Here is a 22,903-nt window from a genome sequence, read left to right as displayed (position 1 = left end):
CTTTACTGGAGTAACTGTTCTTTCTCAGCTATGTATCTTGGTGTCTTGTTGAAAATCAGTTGGCTGTATCATGGGTCCTCTATTCTGTTTCATGGGTCTATGTGTCTGTTTTTAGCCATATTATACTGTTTTATTTACAGTTTTACAATATATTTTGAAGTCAGGTGTTGTGATACTTCCAGCTTTGTTCTATTTATTTGAGATTTTTTTGGCTATCTGGGGTCTTTAGTGGCTCCATACAACATTCGATATTTAAGAAATGTGAAGAACGTCATTGGTGTTTTGATAGGGACTTCATTAAACCTGTAGGTTGCTTTGGGTAGTATGAACATTGTAACAATATTAATTCTTCCAATCTATGAATATATAATATCTCTACACTTATTTGTATATTATTCAATTTTTTCATCACCATTTTATAATTAACCTCCATGAGTAAATTTATTCCTGTTGTTTTTCATAACCTATTGGATTGTTTTCTTTTTAATATAGTTTAGTGTACATTTCTATACATTACATTAGTGTGCATTTCTATACATTAGTGTAGAGTTGCTATTTATTTTTTATTTAAAATATTAAGCTGTCACAAGGAATTGTACATTTTTTTTGGATACAACATGGTGTTTAAAAAAATGTACACAGAACTTAATAATCAAATTTAAGCAGTCAGCATATCCATTATCTTAAACTGTTAAGTGTTTGTTGTTCACCATATATTCTTTTTAAAAGATTTTTATTAGTGCATTAAAGTTATACATAACGGTGGGGTTCATTCTGACCAATATGATTATTATATATGATGTGCATGGGATACACTCTGCTCCACCTCAGTGCCCAGTATTTCCACTTTCCCCCACCTTCTCCCTCTCCTTGTTTGCCCTTCATCTATTGGTGTTCCTTCTTATTTTTTTTAAACTGATGCTTTATAGAAACACATGAAGGTGGGATTCACTGTGGTATATTTATATATGTACATAGAATAATTTGGTAAATTTCATCACAAAGTTCTTTTTCTTTCCCTCTCCCTCTTCCTTCTCCCTCAATCCACCTCTCTACTCCACTGATTTCCCTTCTGCTTTCAGGGAGTACCCCCCTTTTCCTCTTATTTTGATCTAGCTTCTGCATATGAGAGAAAACATTTGACCCTTGACATTCTGCCTTTGGTTTTTTTGGATTGGCTTATTTCACTTAGCATGATGTTCTCCACTTCCATCCATTTAACAGCAAATTCCATAATTTCATTTTTCTTTATGGCTGAGTAAAACTCCATCGTGTATATATACACATTTTCTTTATCCATTCATCTGACAGGCACCTAAGCTGGTTCCATAATTTGGTTACTGTGAACTGTTCTGCTATAAATATTGATATGGTTGTATCATCAGAGTATGCTAATTTAAGATCTATTGGATAAATACCAAGGAGTAAGATAAGCTGGGTCATATGGTGGTTCCATTCCTAGTTTTTGGAGGCTTTCCAGAGTGACTGTACTAATTTGCAGTCCCTCCAACAATGTATGAGTGCACATTTTCCACACCCTCACAAACATTTATTATTATTTGTATTCTTGGTGATTTCCATTCTAACTGGAGATGATTTTGATTTGTATTTCCCTGACTGCTAGGGATGTTAACAATTTTTTCATATATTTGTTTGCCAATTGTATTTCTTCTCTTGTGAGGTGTCTGTTTAGTTCTTTTGCCCATTTATTGATGTGGGGTTTTCTTTGGTGTTACGTATTGAGTTCTTTATATATTCTGGATATTAATCCTGTCAGTGGAGTAACTGGTAAAGATTTTCTCTGATTTTATAGGCTCATTTTTCACTCTTTCCTTTGCTGCACAGAAGTTTTTTTAATTTGATGAAGTCCCACTTATTGTTTCTTGCTTTTAATTCTTGAGCTTTAAGGATCTTAAGGAAAATGGTGCTGTTGCAGTATGCTGGAGAATTGAGCCCTTATTTTCTTCTAGTAGTTGAAAATTTTAATCTAATCCACTGTGAGTTAATTTTCATTATAATGTGTCTTGGTGTAATTTTGGTCTTGGTGTAGGTCTGCTGTAATTTTGTACATTTGGGGTCCTGTAAGCCTCCTATATTTGATTTTCCATTTTATTCTTCAGGTTTAGGAAATTTGCTGATATTGAAGCCAGAATTGGGAACAGGTAGTTAGTGTAGAAATAGGGGATCGGGTCAAATCGAAGAAATGGAGGCCATAAAGTCATCTGCCTCTGGAAGTTAGAGACTGCCCCTGGAAGGATGGAATGTCAAGGATCTCCGGAGGCCATTGATTACCAAATTTACCTGCCTTTATCAAGGACTGCAAGCCAGGAGCTGCTAATTAATGCCCCCTGGGCCCTTGCCTGCCTGAATCACCCTGGCCCTCCCCCTGCCCATGGTTTCTCACTTAATGCAAAACCAGGCCTAGTTACTCAGGCAGGAAGGAGAGATAAGCGGGGAGAGAACTGGAGAACAAAAGAGAATTTAACCTATAAAAAATGTAGGGTGTGCTCACTTCTTGGGACTTTAGAACATCAGCCATGGTCCCCTTCTCCCTGCCGGAAGAAGTCTGTATTATTAGCTTTAAATAAAACCTGCTTAATATGCTTGCCTTGGCGTGCTTCTCTAGTGTTCAATCTTCAACATTAGAAGGAGCAGAACTCGTCACCGGTAAACGGAGGTATCAATATTATGTTAACTTCTGTGCAAGATAGGGATTTAGTTTCATTCTTCTACATATGAATACCTGGTTTCCTCAGCACCATCTGTTGAAAAGGCAGATATGTGGGAAGTCTCCATGAATGGTGTGAGAACCAGGAACTCACAGTCAGATATCCACTGTTTGAGAGTACATGAATCAAGTGGTAACCTGTTCTAGCTCACTGCTCAAGGTTCAAGCACCAGAGATGGGAGTGACCCACTAGAACCAAACGGCTTACTCACACCCCATCCTGTTTTTTTCTTGAAGAAGCTTGTACCAATCCCTTTTGATCAGTACCACTATAAATAAAGCAAGTGCAGGCTCTTTCCTTTGTTAGAGTCAGACCCTTTTGGACTGTTCAACTGGTCATGCCCCTGCTTTTAAGATATTCTTGCCTTTTTTCTTATTTTCTTTTTTAAAAAATATTTTCATTAGTTGTTGATGAACCTTTATTTATTTACCTGCATGCATGCTGAGAATTGAACCCAGTGCTTCACACATGCAGGCAAACACTCTACCACGGAGCCACAATCCCAGCCCCTTTCACTTTCTGATATATAAATTCCGTAGCTTTCATCTTGCAGCCAGCCCATCACTGTGACAGGAACCCTTTCTTCTCGCATGTGGGAAGTGAGCGAGAACTATCTTTTCTCTAACATGTAATTTTGACACCTTAACCGAGTATCAGATGACTTCATATATGCGGGTTTGTCTCTGTTCTCTGTTCTATTCAATTGGTTTTCATGTCTGTTTTGTTGCCAATACGATACTCTTTTTGATGCCATAGCCCTATAGTATAATTTGAGACCAGGTACTGTGATGCCTCCAGCATTGCTCTTCTCATTCAGTATTGTGCTATTTCAGGTCTTTTATTCAGCTAAATGAATTTTAGAACTGTTTTTTTTCTAGTACTATGAAGAATGTCATTGGTATTTTGATGGAGACTGCACTGAATCTGCATAACATGTTTGGTGTATGGCTTTGAAAATATTAATTTTGCCTATCCAAGAACAAGGGAAGTCTTTCCATCTTCTAAGATCTTCAATTTATTTCTTCAGTATTCTATAATTTTGTTATAGAGGTCTTTCACTTCCTTGGTTAAATTTATTCCCAAGTATTTTATTTTTTAGGTTACTGTGAATGGAATGTATTGCTGAAATCTCTTTCAGCAGGTTCATTATTGGAGTATAGGAACAAAATTGATTTATGAGTGTTAATTTTGTATCCTGCTACTTTACTAGATTCATTTATGAGTTCTGGAAGCATTCTGGTGGAGTTTTTTGGGTCTTTTAAATACAGAATCATGTCATCAGCAAATAGCTTTAGCTCTTTTTCCTATTTGTATACCTTTAATATCTTTCTTTTGTTTAATTGCTCTGGCTAGAGGTTCAAGGAGTATGCTGAATAGATGTGGTAAAAGAGGGCATCCCTGTCTTGTTCCTGTTCTTAGAGGTAATGCTTCCAGTTTTTTTTTCTCCATTTAGAATGTTTGCCTTGGGTTTGTCATATGTGGCTTTTATAATGTTGAAGTATGTTCCTTCTATCCCTATTTTTTTCGAGTGTTTTAATCATGAACAGATGCTGTATTTTATCAAATGCTTCTTCTGCATCTATTAAGATAATCATGTGATTCTTGCCTTTAAATCTATTTATGCCATAAATTACATTTATAGATTTCTTTATGTTCAGTGAACCTTGGTTTTGGTATCAGGGTAATACTAGCTTACAGTATGTATTTGGAAAAGTTCCCTCCCTTTATATTTCATTGAATAATTTGAGAAGAATTGGTATTAGTTCGTCTTTAAAAATCTGGTAGAACTCGGCTGAGAATCCATCTGGTCCTGGGCTTTTCTTTGTTGGCTTTTAATGTCTTCTTCAATTTCATTACTTGAAATTGATCTATTTAAATTTTCTGCACCTTCCTGGTTCAATCTGGGTAGGTCAGATGCCTCTCTGAATTTGTCAATATCTTCAAGATTTTCTGGCTTATTGGAGTATAAATTTTCAAAATAGCTTCTGATAATCCTTTGTATTTCAGTAGTGTCTGTTGTGACATTTCCATTTTCATCATGGATTTTAATAATTTGTCTTTTTCTCTCTTTTTCTTGGTTAGCTTAGCTATAGTTTTCTTTCTTGATGTGCCTTTATCAGAGTGATACTGGCTTCATAACCTGAGTTTGGGAGTGTCCTTTCCCTTTTTATTTTAAGGAATAATTTGAGGAAGATTGGTGTTCTTTTTTAAATGTTTGATATAACTTGGATATGAATCCATATATTCCTAGATTATTCTTTGTTGGGAGGCGTTTAATTGCTGCTTCAATATCACTGCTTGATATTGGTTTGTTTAGGTTTTACTGTATCCTCATGTTTCAATTTGTGTAGGTCATATGTATATAGAAACTTGTCAATATCCAGATTTTCCAGTTTATTGGAGTGTAAACTTTTCAAAATAGTTTCCAGAAGTGTCTGTAGCAATGTCTCCTTTTTCATCTCTAATTTTGTTGATTTGGGTCTTCTCTTTCTTTTGGTTAGTTTGGGTAAAGGTTTATTAATCTTGTTTATCTATTCAAAGAACCAACTCTTTGGTGCATTGATCATTCACATTTTTAAAGTCTCAATTTCATTACTTTTAGCTCTGTTATTAATTATTTCCTGTATTCTACTCATTTGGGAATGAATTTGTTCTTTCTTTCCTAGGGCCTTGAGTTGTAACATTAGATTATTTATTAAATGCTACTTCCTCTCTCTGGATGTTTTCTGGATTTCTTCAAAGGCTCAGTTAAAAAAAATTCATGGCTTTTTAAAGCGGTGCATTATAATTGTACATAGTGATGGGTTTTGTTGTTATAGGATCTATTTTTTTATTGTAAACAAATGGGATACATGTTGTTTCTCTGTACATGGAGTCAAGGCATACCATTTGTGTAATTGTAAATTTACATAGGGTAATGTTTGATTTATTCTGTTATTATTTTTTTTCCTTCCTCCCACCCCTCCCACCCCTCTTTTCCCTCTATACAGTCCTTCCTTCATTCATTCTTGCCCCCCTCGACCCTAACCCTAAACCTAACCCTAACCCCTCCCACCCCCCATTATATGTCATCATCTGCTTATCAGTGAGATCATTCGTCCTTTAGTTTTTTGAGACTGGCTTATCTCACTTAACATGATATTCTCCAATTTCACCCATTTGCCTGCAAATGCCATAATTTTATCATTCTTTATAGCTGAGTAATATTCCATTGTATATATATATATATATATATATATATATATATATATATATATGCCACAGTCTTTATCCATTCATCAACTGAAGGACATCTAGGTTGGTTCCACAATCTGGCTATGGTGAACTGAGCAGCTATGAACATTGATGTGGCTGTATCTCTGTAGTATGCTGATTTTTAAGTCCTTTGGGTATAGGCCAAGGAGTGGGATAGCTGGGTCAAATGGTGGTTCCATTCCAAGCTTTCTGAGGTATCTCCATACTGCTTTCCAGAGTGGCTGCAATAGTTTGCAGCCCCACCAGCAATGTATGAGTGTACCTTTTTCCCCACATCCTTGCCAACACCTATTGTTGCTTGTGTTCTTGATAATCACCATTCTAATTGGGGTGACATGGAATCTTAGGGTAGTTTTGATTTGCATTTCTCTTATTACTAGAGATGTTGAACATTTTTTCATATATCTGTTGATTGCTTGTACATCTTCTTCTGTGAAGTGTCTGTTCATTTCCTTAGCCCATTTGTTGATTGGGTTATTTGTATTCTTGGTGTAGAGTTTTTTGACTTCTTTATAGATTCTGGAGATTAGCGCTCTATCTGAAGTATGAGTGGCAAAGATATTCTCCCACTCTGTAGGCTCTCTCTTCACATTACTGATAGTTTCCTTTGCTGAGAGAAAGCGTTTTAGTTTGAATCTATCCCAGTTGTTGATTCTAGCTTTTATTTCTTGTGCTATGGGAGTCCTGTTAAGGAAGTCTGATCCTAAGCCAACAAGTTGAAGATTTGGAGGATCTATTTTTTATGTAGATAGTCAATGCTGTAATATTTCCTCTTATTTTATACTATACCTGATGTTTTGATATGTTATATCTGTTCTCATCTCTAAACTTTTAAAAAAATTTCTCCTGACTTCTTCTACAATCCATTCCTCATTCAGAAGAATATTATTTAACCTCCAAGTATTTACCCTTTGTTTATGGTTATAACATTCAAATTCCTTTCTTCTATTTTTGAAATATACATTACTGTTAAATGTTTAATTGGACACTAAAATTTATTCCTACTATTTGTAAACTTTTTTCATCTTTTTCCTCCTCCCTGCCTTTTCCAGCTTCTGGTTATCACTATTCTAACTCTCTACATCTATCAGATTATTTTTTAAGATTCTACAAATGACAGAGAATGAAGTAATTTTCCCTCCTTGCCTGAATTATTTTACTTAACATATTGTTTTGTATAATAGATATGCTAATATACCTTCTCACAGTGTATAGGAATTCTCCTCAAAAATCTTGCAAGTCTTTGTTATTTGTTATTATTTTTGATAATAGCCATTCTAACAAGCGTAAGGTAGTATCTCATTGTGGTTTTGATTTTATATCCCCCAATGATCAGTGATGTTGAGCATTTTTTCATGCTCCTGTTGGCCATTTGTATATCTTCTTTTGGAAAATGGTGTTCAAATATTTGTCCACTTTAATTTTTTGTTTTGTTTTGCTATTGAGATGTTTGAAAAGTTAGATATCCACATGAAGCAGAATGAACTAAACCCCTCTCTCTCATCAGTGGCAAAAATCAACTCAAAAAGAATTAAGAATTTCCATGTAAAGTCCCAGAACTTTTAAACTAAAAGAGAAAAAAAGATTAAATGCATCACGACATTGATCTAGGCAACAATTTTCTTTTCTTTTCTTTCTTTGGATAATACCTCAAAAGAAAAAGCAATAAAAGGAAAAATAAACAAATGAGATTAAAAAGTTGCTGTATAGTAAAGAAAAAACAGTAAAGAGAAACCTACACAATAGGAGAAAACATTTACATACAACGCATCTGACACAGGATCAGAATGTGTAAGAACACAAAACCCAATAACTGCTGATTTTTATGTTGATTTTATATCCTTCAACTTTATTGAATTCTTTTAATTAGTTCTAGCATTTTTGTGGCATCCTTAGGGTGTTCTATGTATAAAATCATTTCATTTGCAAACAGTGATATTATTCCTCACATTTTGGATGCCTCTTGTTTTCTTGCCCAATTTTTTTGCCAGGAATTCCAGTACTATGTTGAATAGAAGTGTCGAAAGTAAACATTTTTTTTAACAACACGTTAGGGCATTTAACTTGGTCATATCCTATATCTGCCTGTCTTGCCCGCATTCACTAGATTTCAGGTATCATTCTATTTTCTATAGATATGAGACCCTGTGGTCTCAGAATTTCATTTTCAAAGTTTCTAAACACTCTTGAGTAATCCTTCTTTTCAAAAGATCATGCTGTGGACCAAAGAAACAAATAATGTGAAGAGAGAACCTACAGAATTGGAGAAAATGTTTGCTAGCTACTCTTCTGACAGAGGATTGATATTCAAAATATATAAAGAACTCAAAAAACTTAATACTGAAAACAGATGTTTCACGAAAGAAGAAATACAAATGGCAACAAATATATAAGAAAATATTCACCATCATTAGCAATTAAGGAAATGCCAATTTAAACTACACTGAGGGCAGTCATAAAGAATACAAGCAATATTGGTGGGTTTATAAATTAGTACAACCTCCATGGAAATCAGTATGGAGGTTCTTCAAAAGACTAGGCATGGAACTCCCAAATGACCCAGCTATACTACTTGGTATTTATCCTAAAGAATTAAAATCATCACCCTATAGTGATTAACATACATATACCCATGTTTATGGCAGCACAATTCACAATAGCCAAACAATGGAACCAGCCCAGGTGTCCATTTAGAGATAAAGGGATAAAAAATGTGGCATATGTACACAATGAAGTATTTTTTATTCAGACATGAAGAAAAATAAAATTATGTCATTTTCAGGAAAATGAATGGAAGTAGAGGCCATTTTGTTAAGAAAAATAAGCCAAACTCAGTTGGTCAAGGGTCATATGTTTTCATTCTTATGTGGAAGCTAGAGAGGAAAAAGGAAACGAAAGGTGTGGGGAGACCTCATGAAAATCAAAGTATCAAAGAGGAAGGGAAAGAAGGACAAGGGGAGGGAAAGGGAAATACTAGGGGATGATATTAGAAATATTGTTATGTAGTGTTTATGTATGAAGATATGATAATGGATCCCAACATTATAATTATAATGCACCAATAAAAATATGGGAAAAGGTGTCTGATATTTTCCCTCTTCAACCAATACTTTCTTAATCATCAGCATTAGATTTAGAGTAGCAGTTTTTTCTCATTTCCTCTATCTTCTGAGGACAGGTAATTGTAGGTTAAGAAAAGTGAGTAAAATGTCAGAAGACTGCTTTGAGGTAAATAAGACATATTACATGTCTATACTTGAATTATTCCCTTTACTATGTAATCTTGATTAAATCTTGTATCAGGAATAAATTATGCTTTTGTTCCTTTGAGCTTGCAAGAGTTTAAGTTGTTTCTTCACTTACTGTTTGTTACACATTATTTTTCCATTTCTACCTTCTAGCTCAGAGTTAATCACATACATATTCCTTGATATATAGTACAATTCTGACCTCTCTCTTACCTATCCCTTTGAAGTGCTGCATATCATCCTACAACCATGTTGTAAATGTAAGTTTCATTCTAGTAAGTCTTAGCATTGTTTAAAAGCACTGTGTAAAGTTACAACATAGTTTTAAATCTTCAAGAATACTTTCCTTGTGAGATACATCCACTGAATTGGAATACAGGTATGTGTGATTTTTTCTCTCCCATCTTATTTAGTCAGGCAAATAGACACATATCAGAAATGTGTCTGTCAAAATGAAACTGCTTGATTACTGTCAGCTATCAAAATTTTGATTGAAATGGAAATCATTAAGAACTTAACCATTATATCATTTTTTCATGTTATTATGAAGTAACTTGACCCACTGGTAATTCTTTTTCTTATATTTTTCTTCCCATTTCTTAGTTTAAAACTCCCCTGGTCAGAGAAAATTTCATTATCAGCAAAAATGTTCTTCCCTAAATTCATGATTTTTATATTATTCTGTTTATCATTCCATAACTGGATTTATGGCCTAGACAACAATGAAACTTCTATCTTCTCTCTTCCATGTTCTAATAATTAGAAATAAGTTATGTTACAACATTATTTGCTACCAGATCCTTCCATTTCCTGGCTTGATGGATCTTAACAAAGTGTGTTTGATCTCTTCTGAGGATGTCATTTGTGTCCATGAGTCAGAATAGGCAGATAGTATGGTAAGCTTTAGCAAATGATTTATCCATGTGTCTCCTTCAGACACATTATGTAGTTCCAGATGGATCAAAACTACAACACGTGGCTAAGGTGAAAATATAAAATTTGGCTCTAGCATCTGTGCTGGATAAGTCAACTACCATGTTTCTCTAGAGACATGTATCTAGAATTTTATTTCAAATTCTCCTTTTTATTTCATTCTTTCACTCTAGCTATGACTACAGTCTTGATTCTACTCTAATGCCTGACAATACTGCCCAATGCTGCTGCTTCTCAAGAACTCTTTGGTTAACTGAGTAAATAAAATTCAAATGTGGCAGGACCTCTTTCTTTTCCTTCTCCTTTATGACACATTCATTTCCCCTTTTCTTGAATATTACTACTGGCTTGAATCTATGGAATATCAAAGCAAGTTCTCACTTGAATATGAAAAAAAGATTAAATTATCAGGTCCTGAAAGGTCATTGATGAATATTCTTAATTTCCATTTCTTCTTTTAAGTATGGTCATCCCAGATAGAGTTCTTATTCTTTGTGACTCCTTTTAAAGAAAAATTTGGTTACTGCTCCACTTCAATTGCCTGTTTCCATTGGATTATTGTCATCTTGACTCCAAGAACCACAACTTAAGCCATCCTGTTTTTTCTCATGATGTTAATATTTCCCTTCATTCCATTCACTAGGAGTACTTTTTACTCTACCAACTATATATCACCCATCATCACCAGTTAACTCTGGGAAGCTATCATAGTTAGGTGACATTTCTCTCATCAGCATTAAGTGACAGCTATGAAAGAGTTTTGTTTTCATCAATAAACTCTACTTATTAAGTCTAGAGAAACCAAGAAAAGCAACAATAATTTATGGCTATCTAAAAATCAATCCCTATACTCATACCTGTGAGCGTACTCTTTGGGTAGTATAAATGATAACTCAGTCCCAGCGCTGCTCTCCAAAGTGGCTGTTGGTGCATGATAATAAATCAACTCTGAGATTTCATCAACTTTGCAGTGAGATTCCTTTACCATAACCACGTGGTATCCCACACCTGAAAAAAAATTCATTTAGAGGAACAAATGAAACAATTCTGTACTTTCCATACTTCTTGTGAGACTGTATCTAGCTTTCCGTGGTTTGGTGAGCTAGAAAGCAGTATGTCACAAATCGTTTGACTACAACACTAACTAGCTTAGTAAACACTTTCCTTATAAATTCATTGGTTTTCTTAGGGACTCATAATGATCTCAGTTATATAACAAGATGGAGCAGAGATGGGATGAAAAGTCTATTATTTGACTTCTCTTCTTCTGGACACTGAAATCTGATATGACTATTGGGTGCATGATAATTATGTGCTAGGCAGTAAATAAATCAGATAAAAATCCTTTCTTTCAGTGATCTGAGAAATCTTTGCCAAGTACTTCTTCAACTAGGTGCATATCACTGGCCTTTGAGAAACTATGGGTGGGGTAGGTTAGTGGAAAAAAATAATCCCTCTAGAGCACTCAAGGATTTGTGGAAAACCTTGCAATGGTATTTGGGTAGGCCAGGACAGCAGAGCTGAGTGAAATACCTCTAATGAGCAGAATCTAAACATAGTTGTAATATATGCCAGTAACAGCTCAAATATAGATTGTTTAGACTTTATCGTCTACAATAGTGGCCTGACAGGTATCAGTACCTACTCTTTTCTGAGAATAAATATCAAATACTTCAGTCTCTCTTATTATTTTATTCATAGCATCAGTCATTAAAATTAAAAATCATGGAAATAAACAAAAAACATAGCCCTAAGTATAGTAAAATTAATAGAGGGAAATGTAAGAGATTAGACTAGATGTAGAAACTGTAAGATGAAGACTTTAAAATAACCTTGTTAAATATATCAAATAACCTACTGTAAATGGAGAAACAAGGTGTGTGTACATTAACAATTTTTGTATAAGTATATAAAATAGCCAGATGTATACCCTAGAAAAATATATCATGAATAAAGAATTTATTCAATGATCTTAACAGACTAGACAGAAGAAAAGAATCAATAAACGAGAAAGAGGTCATTTAAAATGATCCAAACTGACACACAAAAAAGAAAGTAAAATATAAGAGAACACAGAATCCAAGATCGAAATGGTCCAATGTGAGAAACAAATCCTAGAAGAAATATTTAAAGAGATAATGGTGGATAACTTTTGTTAAAAAAATTTATGAAAAACATCAATCCATATACCCAGGAGGTTCCTCAGAGAATCCCAAGTTTTTTAAGTAAATAAATAAAAAAAAAAAAAATACAGACAAGTATAGCAGAATCAAATTTCTGGGGAAAAAAACCCCCAAAGATCTTAAAAACAGAGGAAAAAAGACAAATTACATAAGGGGGTGAATAATAAGAATGAATTCCTCAGCAGAAATAACAGAAGTCAGGTTCTATGCTTATATTGTAAAACGACGTATATATCCTTTTAAAAGTTTTTCAAAAATTACATACGTGGGGCTGGGGTTGTAGCTCAGTGGTAGTGTGCGTGCCTAGCACATGTGAGGCACTGGGTTCAATCCTCAGCACCACATAAAAAGAAGTAAGTAAAATACAAGTATTGTGTCCATCTACAACTAGAAAAAATATTTTAAAAATTACATATCCATTGGAAATACCCATAATAAATGAAATTGAAATTAGTTCATGGCCTTGTTGATGTTAGTAGGATCTCAGTGAACTCCCATCATAAACTAGTAAGAAAACTGGAAAAACGTATGAAACAACAGTTTTTAGACACTGGACAAGAGGCAACTGAGGGCAATCATCACCACGAGAGGAGCACAGATGCTTGAAGGCGATTTCTTAATGGAAGTACAGAAAATGGGCATGCAAACAGAGTCTAATAGCCTCTGCTGAATTGAGAAGCTGGAGATCAAAGTGTGGGCAGAATGAGTAAGCTAAATGTTGGGAAGACGATTGCAGTGAGGAGCTCTGCAGTGAAATAACTAGGAATCTCCTTGGGAGCACCTGTGGTTCTTTGCTGAGTGTCAGGCTATATATATAAAAGTAGGAACTCTGTGTAAATGGACTTTTCTTTTTTCCCCTCCAGTTGCTCACATAAGACCAGAGCTCACATAGTTAAGAAAAAAAATCAGTATTTATCAACAAAAAAAAAACTTAGTGAAACCCAGAGGGTTCATTTTTCAGTAGTAGAACTGAATTACCAGTGGTTGAAGAGTACTCTAGACCTACTTTTGCAAAGGTTAAAATGAGGTCTTGAAAGGATTAAACTGGCCTGCAAGAAACTCAGTTGCATTCAGGAAAGAACACAAAACCTTTTAGATAAAAACCCCAGTTACTATGGCAGAGGGTTCTTTTGCTTATTTAGATAGAAATTGCAAGAAGGAAAAGTGCAGCTCCCTTCTTTTAGCATCTCTGAGTTCTGGGCTGCAAAAGCCCTCATTGCTCTTAGTGTGAAAGCTCTGAGCTTTTAGTGCCAGTGGCTCTCTGCACCTGGAGTTACCCTATGCCTAGCATCTGGTGCTAACAGCTCTCTAAACTTCTCAATAGTTCCTCTTCAGCCAGAGTTAGTTATTCCTGGCAGTTTTCTGTGGCTCCTCCAGAGGCTGGAGCTAGAAGCTAGCAGCAAGCAGCTCCCAGAAGCTCTTCTGCAGCTCTTCGCTCTCAGGAGCTCTTCAGCAACTCTATGGCTGCTAGGTGTTCTATTGTTTTTCTTTTATTACTCTAAGTGGTTTTTTGCTCTTTCCTTGGTGTTATCAACTCAGCTCAGCCCACTCTACCCAAGATAAAAATCACCACTAGCAAATAAAACCATCTGATCAAGGCTTTATTGGGATCTGTGCTGCAGCACAGGGGGCAGAGCATGGGTCAGAGGTTCCTGACCCGTCTGATGAGACTAAGAGGAGTGTACCCCAATGTCCTATCTGCTAATGGAAGACTTTCTGCTTAGTCACACCAGCCTGCACAGGCAAAAAGGGCCCACCTGTCTTGGCTGTCATGGACAGGGGAGGTGCGCCTCACCATCAGGACAGCTGAATGTGGGTGAAGATATCCGAAGTCCATCAAGAGGTTGCAGTCACATGAGGTGGCCGCAGGTCATCTGAAGCTGCCACACCTGACACTGTTTCTGGGTGCCCTGGCGGGGCATTTGAAGCAGCAGTAGATACCTTGACAACAGCTCTACCTTATCTTGGAAGAAGGGGCCACTTGACAGCCCCTGACAGTTCCTGCAGAAGCAGTGGGCTTAAGTCCTGGCTGCTACTGCTGCCTCCAATGTGGCTTCAGGAGTGGTAGCAGTGATGATTCTATCCCAGTTGGCTTGGGATCCTACCAGGAAGATTGCAGTGGCCCTCATCTCTTTCCTGCCAGTTGCAGCTATCTGGCTATGCTCTAGAGTGTGGCTATCAGTCCAGAGGCTGGGCTGCTGGACCTGTCGGCCACGCAGTGGGGAGTGGCAGTTGCAATAGCAGATGCTCTCTGTTTTCTTTCATAATCCCTCCTGTCAGCTGGAGTTGGCTCCTGAAATCCCAAGTGGCACAGCATATCCAGCTTAGTGGACAACTGAGTGGCTGGATGTAGGGGAGAACCATCCCAGATGTGTAGCCAAGCATGAGGATACGCTGTTCCCCGGTGTCATCCCAAGGAGGCAAGGCTGGTTCAACACATGCAAATCAACAAATGTAATACATCACATAAACACAAACAAAGATGAAAAACATACAGTTGTCTCAACAAATACAGGAAAACTTTTGACCAAATTCAATGCCCTTAAACAGTAAAAATCCTGAAGGAATTTGGATGCAAGGGACTTAGCTCAACATCATAAAGATTATATATGACAAACTCAAAGCCATTATTCTCAATGGAGACAAAGTATTCCCACTAAAGTCAGGAACAAGACAGGGATGTCCAGTCTCACCATTACTATTCAATACAGTTCTGGAAATTTTAGCCAGAGCAATTAGGCAAGAGGAAGACATAAAAGTGATAAATAAGAAAGAATACAAATTACCCCTATTTGCATATGATATGATCCTATACTTCAAAAACAATAAAATTCCATTAGAAGGTTTCTAATGCTGATAAGCAAATTCAACAGAACAGAAAGATACAAAATCAACATACAAATATCAATAGCTTTTCTATTCACCAATAATGAATCTGCTAAGAAATTTTTAAAAATGAAAATAATAAGAACTCCAAAGAAAGAATATGGACATATTACCAAAAGCAGCCTGCAATTCAATGCAATCTCCATCAAAATACCAATGAGTTCTTTACAAAATCCGAAAAACTAGATAGAAAAATTAATCCTAAAATTCATATGGGAGAACAAAAAGACCCAAAGTAGCCAAAGCAATCCTGAGCAAAAAAAGCAATGCTGTTCTAGATGTACCACAATACCTGATTTCAAATTATTCTAGAGTCATAGTAACTAAAATTGCATGGTACTGGCATAAAAACAGATATATATAAACCAATGGAACAGAACAGAAGACAGAGACAAACTCACATGGCTACAGTCATCTGATTCAAATGGGTTATAGTAGAACTGTAATTAGTTGAACAGAGGGAATCACAGAAGCTTTGGGTACGTACACAAAAAATAATGAAAATTATGTTAAAATAAATATTATTAGGCATCAATATTCTAAGAATGACCAAAAGGAGAGAGACCATATAAATGTTTCAGGAATATTGAAGAGCCACAGCACTGCAGGGATCCTTTGGCCATGATGGCTATGCGGTCACCCAGTGCATCAGCTTCATCCATGTAATGAGTAGTCAGTAGGATGGTGCGATCCCGTTTATAGGTCTTAAGGAGATCCCAGGTGGCCCTTCTTGAGGCTGGGTCCATGCCAGATGTTGGCTCATCAAGGATCACCACCTAAATTCAGAAGAACAATTCCATGACCATCTAAACATTATAGTGGTACCATTAGTGTCTTGCCAGTTAAGGGGTTTATTCTTGTTTTACCTTTTTAGTCATTTGTCCAACTGAGTGAAGATAAAAGACAAAACTGAATTAGTAATGCTGTAAAAATTCCAAACTTGTTGCCATTTTATACCAATGTGGTTGTTAATATGAACCCCATCTGATTTTAATTTAGGGTTGATTTTAGTGTGTTGGATCCATTATCAGCTCTCAGGTTTGTGTCTGCTGATATTTTGGAATAGCTGAAATGTGCGGGGGAATCGATTTTTAGTTTTTTATTTTTATTTTATTTTTTTACCTTTGAGTTCCCTATAAGAGCTACAATAATGGAGAGTTTGCGCTTCATTCCTCCACTCAATGACTTTGAAAATGCATCACGCTTTTCTAGCAGGTTAAAAGCTGACAGCATGTTGTCAATTTCCTGAAGATGCAAATTTCGAGGTACTCCTTTTATCTAGAAAGAGGAGCCAGAGTTTACATGGTGCTTCCAACTTTATTCTTAGGAAATTTCACATAAGCTCTTACATAGCCTCTGTGGTGGTTTATTCCCTTTGTCACTCTTTACGTTTAAAGGAGAATTCATCAAAATTCAATTGTTGAACTTAAAAGTCTAAGGATATGGATATTTGATAATTTACCTAGAATACATGAATACAGCAAGAAGAAGGAAGCGATCTTTGACTTACCACACAATAGAAGTAAAGGTGCTCTGACACAGTCAAGTAATTAAATAGCAGGTCCTGTTGGGGACACAAGCCCAAGGATTTCCTGATTTCTGTCATGTGCTCTGAGATCTCATATCCATGAATATAGGCCTTTCCACTGGTTGAAGGATAGAGACCTAAAATCAAGTAGAAGATAAAACAAAACCTGTTTTTGTGAGGTAACATGACAACTAACTGCTCATTAGCACTTCAACTCTGTAACCTATATATGTTTTACTCCTTAGCCTCAGCAATATCTCATACAGAAGAAGATTCCAAAAATATCCAGAGCTATTTTCAGGTTACTGATATTAAAAATAATTTATTTTTTTATTTTTGTTTGCTTAATTGAATGCTCAATGAGGATGGATGAGTGCAAATTACTTGGATAATGAAAACAAGTGTTAAATGAAGGCATTTCAACATTACCATTGGTCATCTGGCAAGATGAATGAATTGTTATAATGTGCACTGCCTTAGACTGGGGCAGACTCTCTTAAAACCTAAAAATCCAAACAATGAAACTTATCCTGTAACCCATAAGTCCCAAGTTTTCAATTCTCTGAACAAAGTAAATACTCAAATATTATTTCAAAATTATCACAAGTGGTATATTTGTGGATCAATTTAAGTTTTTATAGGTGTTTCATATCCAGGATAATGGGACAAAATGGATCAAATTCCTGATAACTCATTAACCAAGTTAACTCAAGTTTTGGTCTCAAGCTTGTGGGTTCAAGCCAAGCATCCTCCTGTCTTAACCCACTGAGTATTGGGAGTATGGGCACCGGCTACCGTACTCAGCTCATTAACCTCCGCTTTTTTTTCTTTGTGGTACTGAGCATTGACCCCAGGGGTACTCTACTGCTGAGCTACATTCCGAGTCTTCTCATTTTTTTCTTTTTTTTTCTTTTTTTTTTTTTTTTGAGACAGGGTCTCACCAAGTTGCTGAAGCTGACCTCAAACTTGTGATCCTTCTGCCTACACCTCCCAAGTAGCAGAATAAATCAGATTTTGCTGAATGAACTTTGTTTTTTCTTTGACACATTTTTGGGCTCTGCTATTAGGTGCATAAATGTTTATAACTGTTGTAACTTCATGATGAATTGATCCTTTATCATTATAAAATACATTTTCTTGTTTCTAGGAAAACTTGGTTTTAAAGTCTGTTTTATCTGGTATTTGTACTGTGTAGCTTTCCTACAGTTGCATTTTGCATGATACACCTTTTTTCTTTCTTTTACTTTCAATCTATGTATCTCTTGTAGACAGCATAGAGTTGGATCTTATTTTTCCATTCAATCTAACAATTTATTTTCCTATGTATTAATTATTCATATTTAATATAATCGTTGACCCAGCTGGGTTTCTGTCTACATTTTTCTTTTTGTGTTCTATGTCTCATCTTTTTATGTTCCTCTATCTTTCCTTTATTGCTTTCTTTTGTAGTAAGTAAACATTTTCTATTGTAAAATTTTAATTCCTTTAATTTTTTCACTATTTATCTGTTTATTTTCTTGGTGGTTGCTCTAAGAGTTACCTATATAAATTTTACCTTATCAGTATCTACACTTTGACTTTATACTAATTCCAAAGAACTATTTAACCATTATTTCTAAATAGTTCTATTTCCTTTTATTCTTTTTATGCTATTATTGGCCATACATGTGACATCTCTACATGTTACCATTCCATCAATACATTGTTGTTATGTACCTATGTATTTTTATGTTTACTGAAGAAGCTAAGAAAGGAGAAATATGTATTAGTAGATTTGTTATATTTACTGTCACTCTACCCTTTATTTTTTCCTGAGTTTGTGTTGCCATCTAGAATCATCTTACTCTAACTTTTGGCCCCTACCCTCATATGTGCTGTTACTGTCAAATATAGTGCCTTTGTATATGTTACAAGCCCAATAATACAATTATGTATGTACTTTAATACAATTGCTTTTTAAATATCATTTGAGAGAATGAAGACATTTATATCACTTTTATAACTATGTAATTATATTTATTGGTGCTCAGGGTGCATGTGTGTATTCAAATTTCTAGGTTTTCTTGATTTCAGCCTGAATAACTTTTTTTAAGTATTCCTGGTAAGGTAGATTGGATAGCACTGAATTCTGAGACATTGTTTATCTACAAATGTCTATTTCTGCATAAGATTCTTGGTAGACAATTTTTTTCTTTCAGAACGTTGAATATGTCACCCCACTGACTTCTTGTCTCCATTGTTTCTGATGAGAGGTCAGCATGTAGTTTCACTGGCGCTTTGCTGCATGTGATAAGTCATTTTTCTCTTGTTGCTGTCAGCATTTTATTTTTCTTTTTCAGAACTTTTACTGGTGTATATTGAGTGTGGATCTCTTTTACATTTATTCTATATGGCTTTGTTGAACTTTTGTGTCTATGTTTTCAGCAAAATTGGAAATTTTCAAATATTATTTTCTAGAATGTTCTTTCTTCTCTTTCTCCTCCACTTCTGGTACTCATATTGCAAATAGGTTGATGCATTTCTTTGATGCTAAGTTTCAGATGCTAAATTTTCTTCATTTTGTTTCTGTTATTCAAACTGCATAATTTCTATCAATGCCTTCAAGTTAACTGATTTTTCTCCTAATTCCCTGTTAATTCACTTTAATGAATTTTAATATTTGGTTCTTAAACTTATTCCAGAATTTCCACTTGTATTTTCAAAAGATTTCTATTTATTGAGATATTATTTTCCTTTATTTTTTGAAAAAAATACTTTTAAAATTAGAACTTTAGTTATACAGTAGTTGGGTTCTTCCCAACAAATGCATACACGCATGGAATTCAATTTCAATTCACAATCCCCCCTCTTCCCTCCCATTCTTCCTCTCATCCCACATTATCCTTTCTCTCCTGAAAGGATACCTTCTATCCTTTCTTTACTCATCTATTTATTTATACTGATTGGTTCATTCACTTATACACAAAGGTAAACTTCTCTGTAGTATTTTTATATGTGCACATACTTTTTTAAAGAATTCATTCTGCATTACCTCTCCTTCACCATTCCTCTACTCTCTCGTCTCCTCTATGTTACTGACTTTCCCTTTATCTGTAGATCCTATCCCTTCCTCCAATTTTCCTTTATTTCATTCTAGTTTCCACATATGAGAAAAAACATTTGACCTTTGAGTTTCTGAGTTTAGCTTTCTTCACTTAGCATGATAATTTCCATTTCTATCCATTTCTGGAAAATGCCATAATTTTATTCTTCTTTATGGGTGAGTAGAGCTCCATTGTGTATGTATGTATGTGAAATTTTATTACATATATATGACAGTTTCTTAGTCAATTCATCTATTGATGGGCACCTGGGTTGATTCCATAATTTAGCTATTGTGAATTGTGGTGCTATACACGTTGAGGTGGTTGTATTGCCAGTTTTAGATCTCCTGGAAAATACAAAGGAGTGGGATACCTATGGCATACAGTGCTCCATCCCTAGTTTTTTGAGGAATCTCCATACCACTTTCCAGAGTGGTTATACTAGTCTGCAGTCCCATCAACAATGTACAAGTGTCCCTTTTCCCCATAACCTCACTAGCATTCATTATTGCTTATATTCTTGACCATTCTGACTGGAGTAAGATAAAATCTTGAGTGTAGTTTAGATTTGCATTTTCCTGATTGCTAGCAATATTGAACATATTTTCATATTTTCTTGGCCATCTGTTTCCTCCCTTCCTTCCTTCCTCCCTCCCTCCCTCCCTCCCTCCCTTCCTTCCTTCCTTCCTTCCTTCCTTCCTTTTTTTTTTGGAGAAGTTCCTGTTTAGTTCTTTTGCCCATTTTATTGAGTGGTTTGTTTGTACTTTTGGTGTTTCAGGGTACTTTTTTGTTTTTAGATATACATGACAGTATAGTGTATTCTGACATATTATACATACATGGAGTACAACCCATTCTAATTAGGATTCCATTCTTGTGGTTGTACATAATGTGGAATTACACTGGTCATATATTCTTATGTGAACAAAGGAAAGTTTTGTCCAATTCATTCCACTGTCTTTCCTGTTCCTATCCCACCCCACTTCCCTTCATTCCACTTTGTCTAATCCAATGAACTTCTATTCTTCTCCTCCCTACCCTCCCTTTTTGTGGTTTAGCAACCATATATCAGAGAGAACATTTAATCTTTGTTTTTTTGGGACTGCCATATTTCACTTAGCATTACATTCTCCAGTTCCATCCATTTACTGGCAAATGCCATAATTTTATTATTCTTTATGGCCGATTAATATTCCATTGTGTATATACCATATTTTCTTTATCCATTCATTACCTAGATTAGTTCCATAGTTTGGCTATTGTGAATTGAGCTGCTATAAACATTGTTTTGTATGTGTCACTGTAGTATGCTGATTTTAAGTCCTTTGGCTATAAACCAAGGAGTGGGATAACTGGGTCAAATGGTTATTCCATTCCAAGTTTTCTAAGGAATCTCCATACTGCTTTCCATAGTGGTTACACCAAATTGCAGTCCCACCAACAATGTATGAGACAACCTTTTTCCCCACATCCTTACCAACATTTATTGTTACTTGTGTTCTTGATAACTGCAATTCTCACTGGAGTAAGATAAAATCTCTGTAGTCTTAATTTGCATTTCTCTAATCACTAGAGATATTCAACATTTTTTCATAGATATGTTGACTGATTGTAGTTCTTCTTCTGTGAAGTACCTGTTCAATTCCTTTGACTATTTATTGATTGGGTTTTTTTTTTTTTTTAGGTATTAAGTTTTCTGAGATCTTTCTATATTCTGGAGATTAATGCTCTAACTGATTCAATTTGGGTAGGTCATGTGCTTCTAGAAATTTGTTAATGTCTTCATGTTTTTTTTCTTAGAGTATAGATTTTCAAAATCTATTCTGACTATCATCTGTATTTCAACAGTATCCATGGTAATATTTCCTTTTTTTCTCACAAATTTTAGTAATCCGAGTTTTCTGTTTCTTTGATAACTTGGCTAAGGATTTACAACTTTATTTTTCAAATAACTAACTTTTTTTTGTTCCAATTAGTTATACATGATAGCCAAATGCATTTTGACTCATTGTACACAAATGGAGAACAACTTTTCATTTCTCTGATTATACACAATGCAGAATCACACCACTCATGTAATCTTACATGTAAGTAGGGTAATAATATCTGTCTTATTCCACCATCTTTTCCATACCCATACCCCTTCCCCTCCCCTTACTCCCCCTCTGCCTAATCTAAAGTTCCTCCATTCTTCCCTTGGCCCCCCAGCCCTACCCCATTATGGATCAGCATTCACATATCAGAGAAACATTTGGCCTTTGGTTTTTTGGGATTGGCTTATTTCACTTAGCATGATATTTTCCAACTCCATCCATTTACCTGCAAATGTCACAATTTCATTCTTCTTTAAGGTTGAGTGATATTCCATTGTGTATATATACCACCATTCCTTTATCCATTCATCCTTTCAAGGGCATCTAGGTTGGTTCCACAGTTTAGTAATTGTGAATTGAGCTGCTGTAAACATTGACATGGCCTCATCTCTGCAATATGCTAATTTTAAGTCCTTTAGCTAAAGACCAAGGAGTGGTATAGCTGGTTCCATTCTAAGTTTTCTAAGGAATCTCCATACTGCTTTCCAGAGTAGTTGCACCAATTTGCAGTCCCACCAGCAATGTTTTTGTGGTGCTAAGTTTTTTGAGTTCTTTATATATCCTGGAGATTAGTTCTCTATTTGATGTTCGTGTGGTAAAGATTTTCTCCCATTCTGTAGACTCTCTCATTATGTTACTGTTCTTTCCTTTGCTGAAAAGAAGCTTTTTAGTTTGAATCCATCCCATTTATTGATTCTTGGTGTTATTTCTTACACTTTAGCAGTCTTGTTAAGGAAGTCAGGTCCTAGAAAAGTATCGCAATTTCAAAATATGATGGAGCAGATGTAGTGGTAACTTAGGATATGTAGTTAATGTTAAAGGGGAAGAAAAAAATAGAAGAATATAAAGGAGAGAGAGAATGAAATTTGGGTGCAAGCAATAGAAAACAAAAAGGGGGGTGAGACAAGGGAGAGACAGTAGTGGCAAAGATGATACAAAGCAAAATCAAAATATGCTAATCAAAA

At 35.3% G+C, this 22,903-nt stretch overlaps 1 protein-coding gene across 1 annotated transcript in view; it reads right to left on the bottom strand.

Annotated features, from left to right (window-relative positions):
• The window catches only part of LOC306649531 (phospholipid-transporting ATPase ABCA3-like), a gene marked incomplete at its 3' end in the record, with an annotated part of 134,728 nt that overhangs the window by 48,801 nt on the left and 63,024 nt on the right, over positions 1–22,903 (bottom strand). The window contains exons 13-16 of the mRNA XM_079120539.1: positions 16,745–16,899; positions 16,357–16,512; positions 15,800–16,010; positions 11,023–11,173 (exon numbers count right to left, since the gene is read on the bottom strand). Coding sequence (XP_078976665.1) covers positions 11,023–11,173; positions 15,800–16,010; positions 16,357–16,512; positions 16,745–16,899 — 673 coding nt within the window. The remainder of the gene's footprint in view (positions 1–11,022; positions 11,174–15,799; positions 16,011–16,356; positions 16,513–16,744; positions 16,900–22,903) is intronic.

This window comes from Sciurus vulgaris (assembly GCF_902686455.1).
Source record: "Sciurus vulgaris genome assembly, chromosome: 18".
Classification (NCBI taxonomy): domain Eukaryota; kingdom Metazoa; phylum Chordata; class Mammalia; order Rodentia; family Sciuridae; genus Sciurus; species Sciurus vulgaris.
Note: the sequence above shows the minus strand (reverse complement) of the source record. Positions and strands in the feature narration are given on the sequence as shown.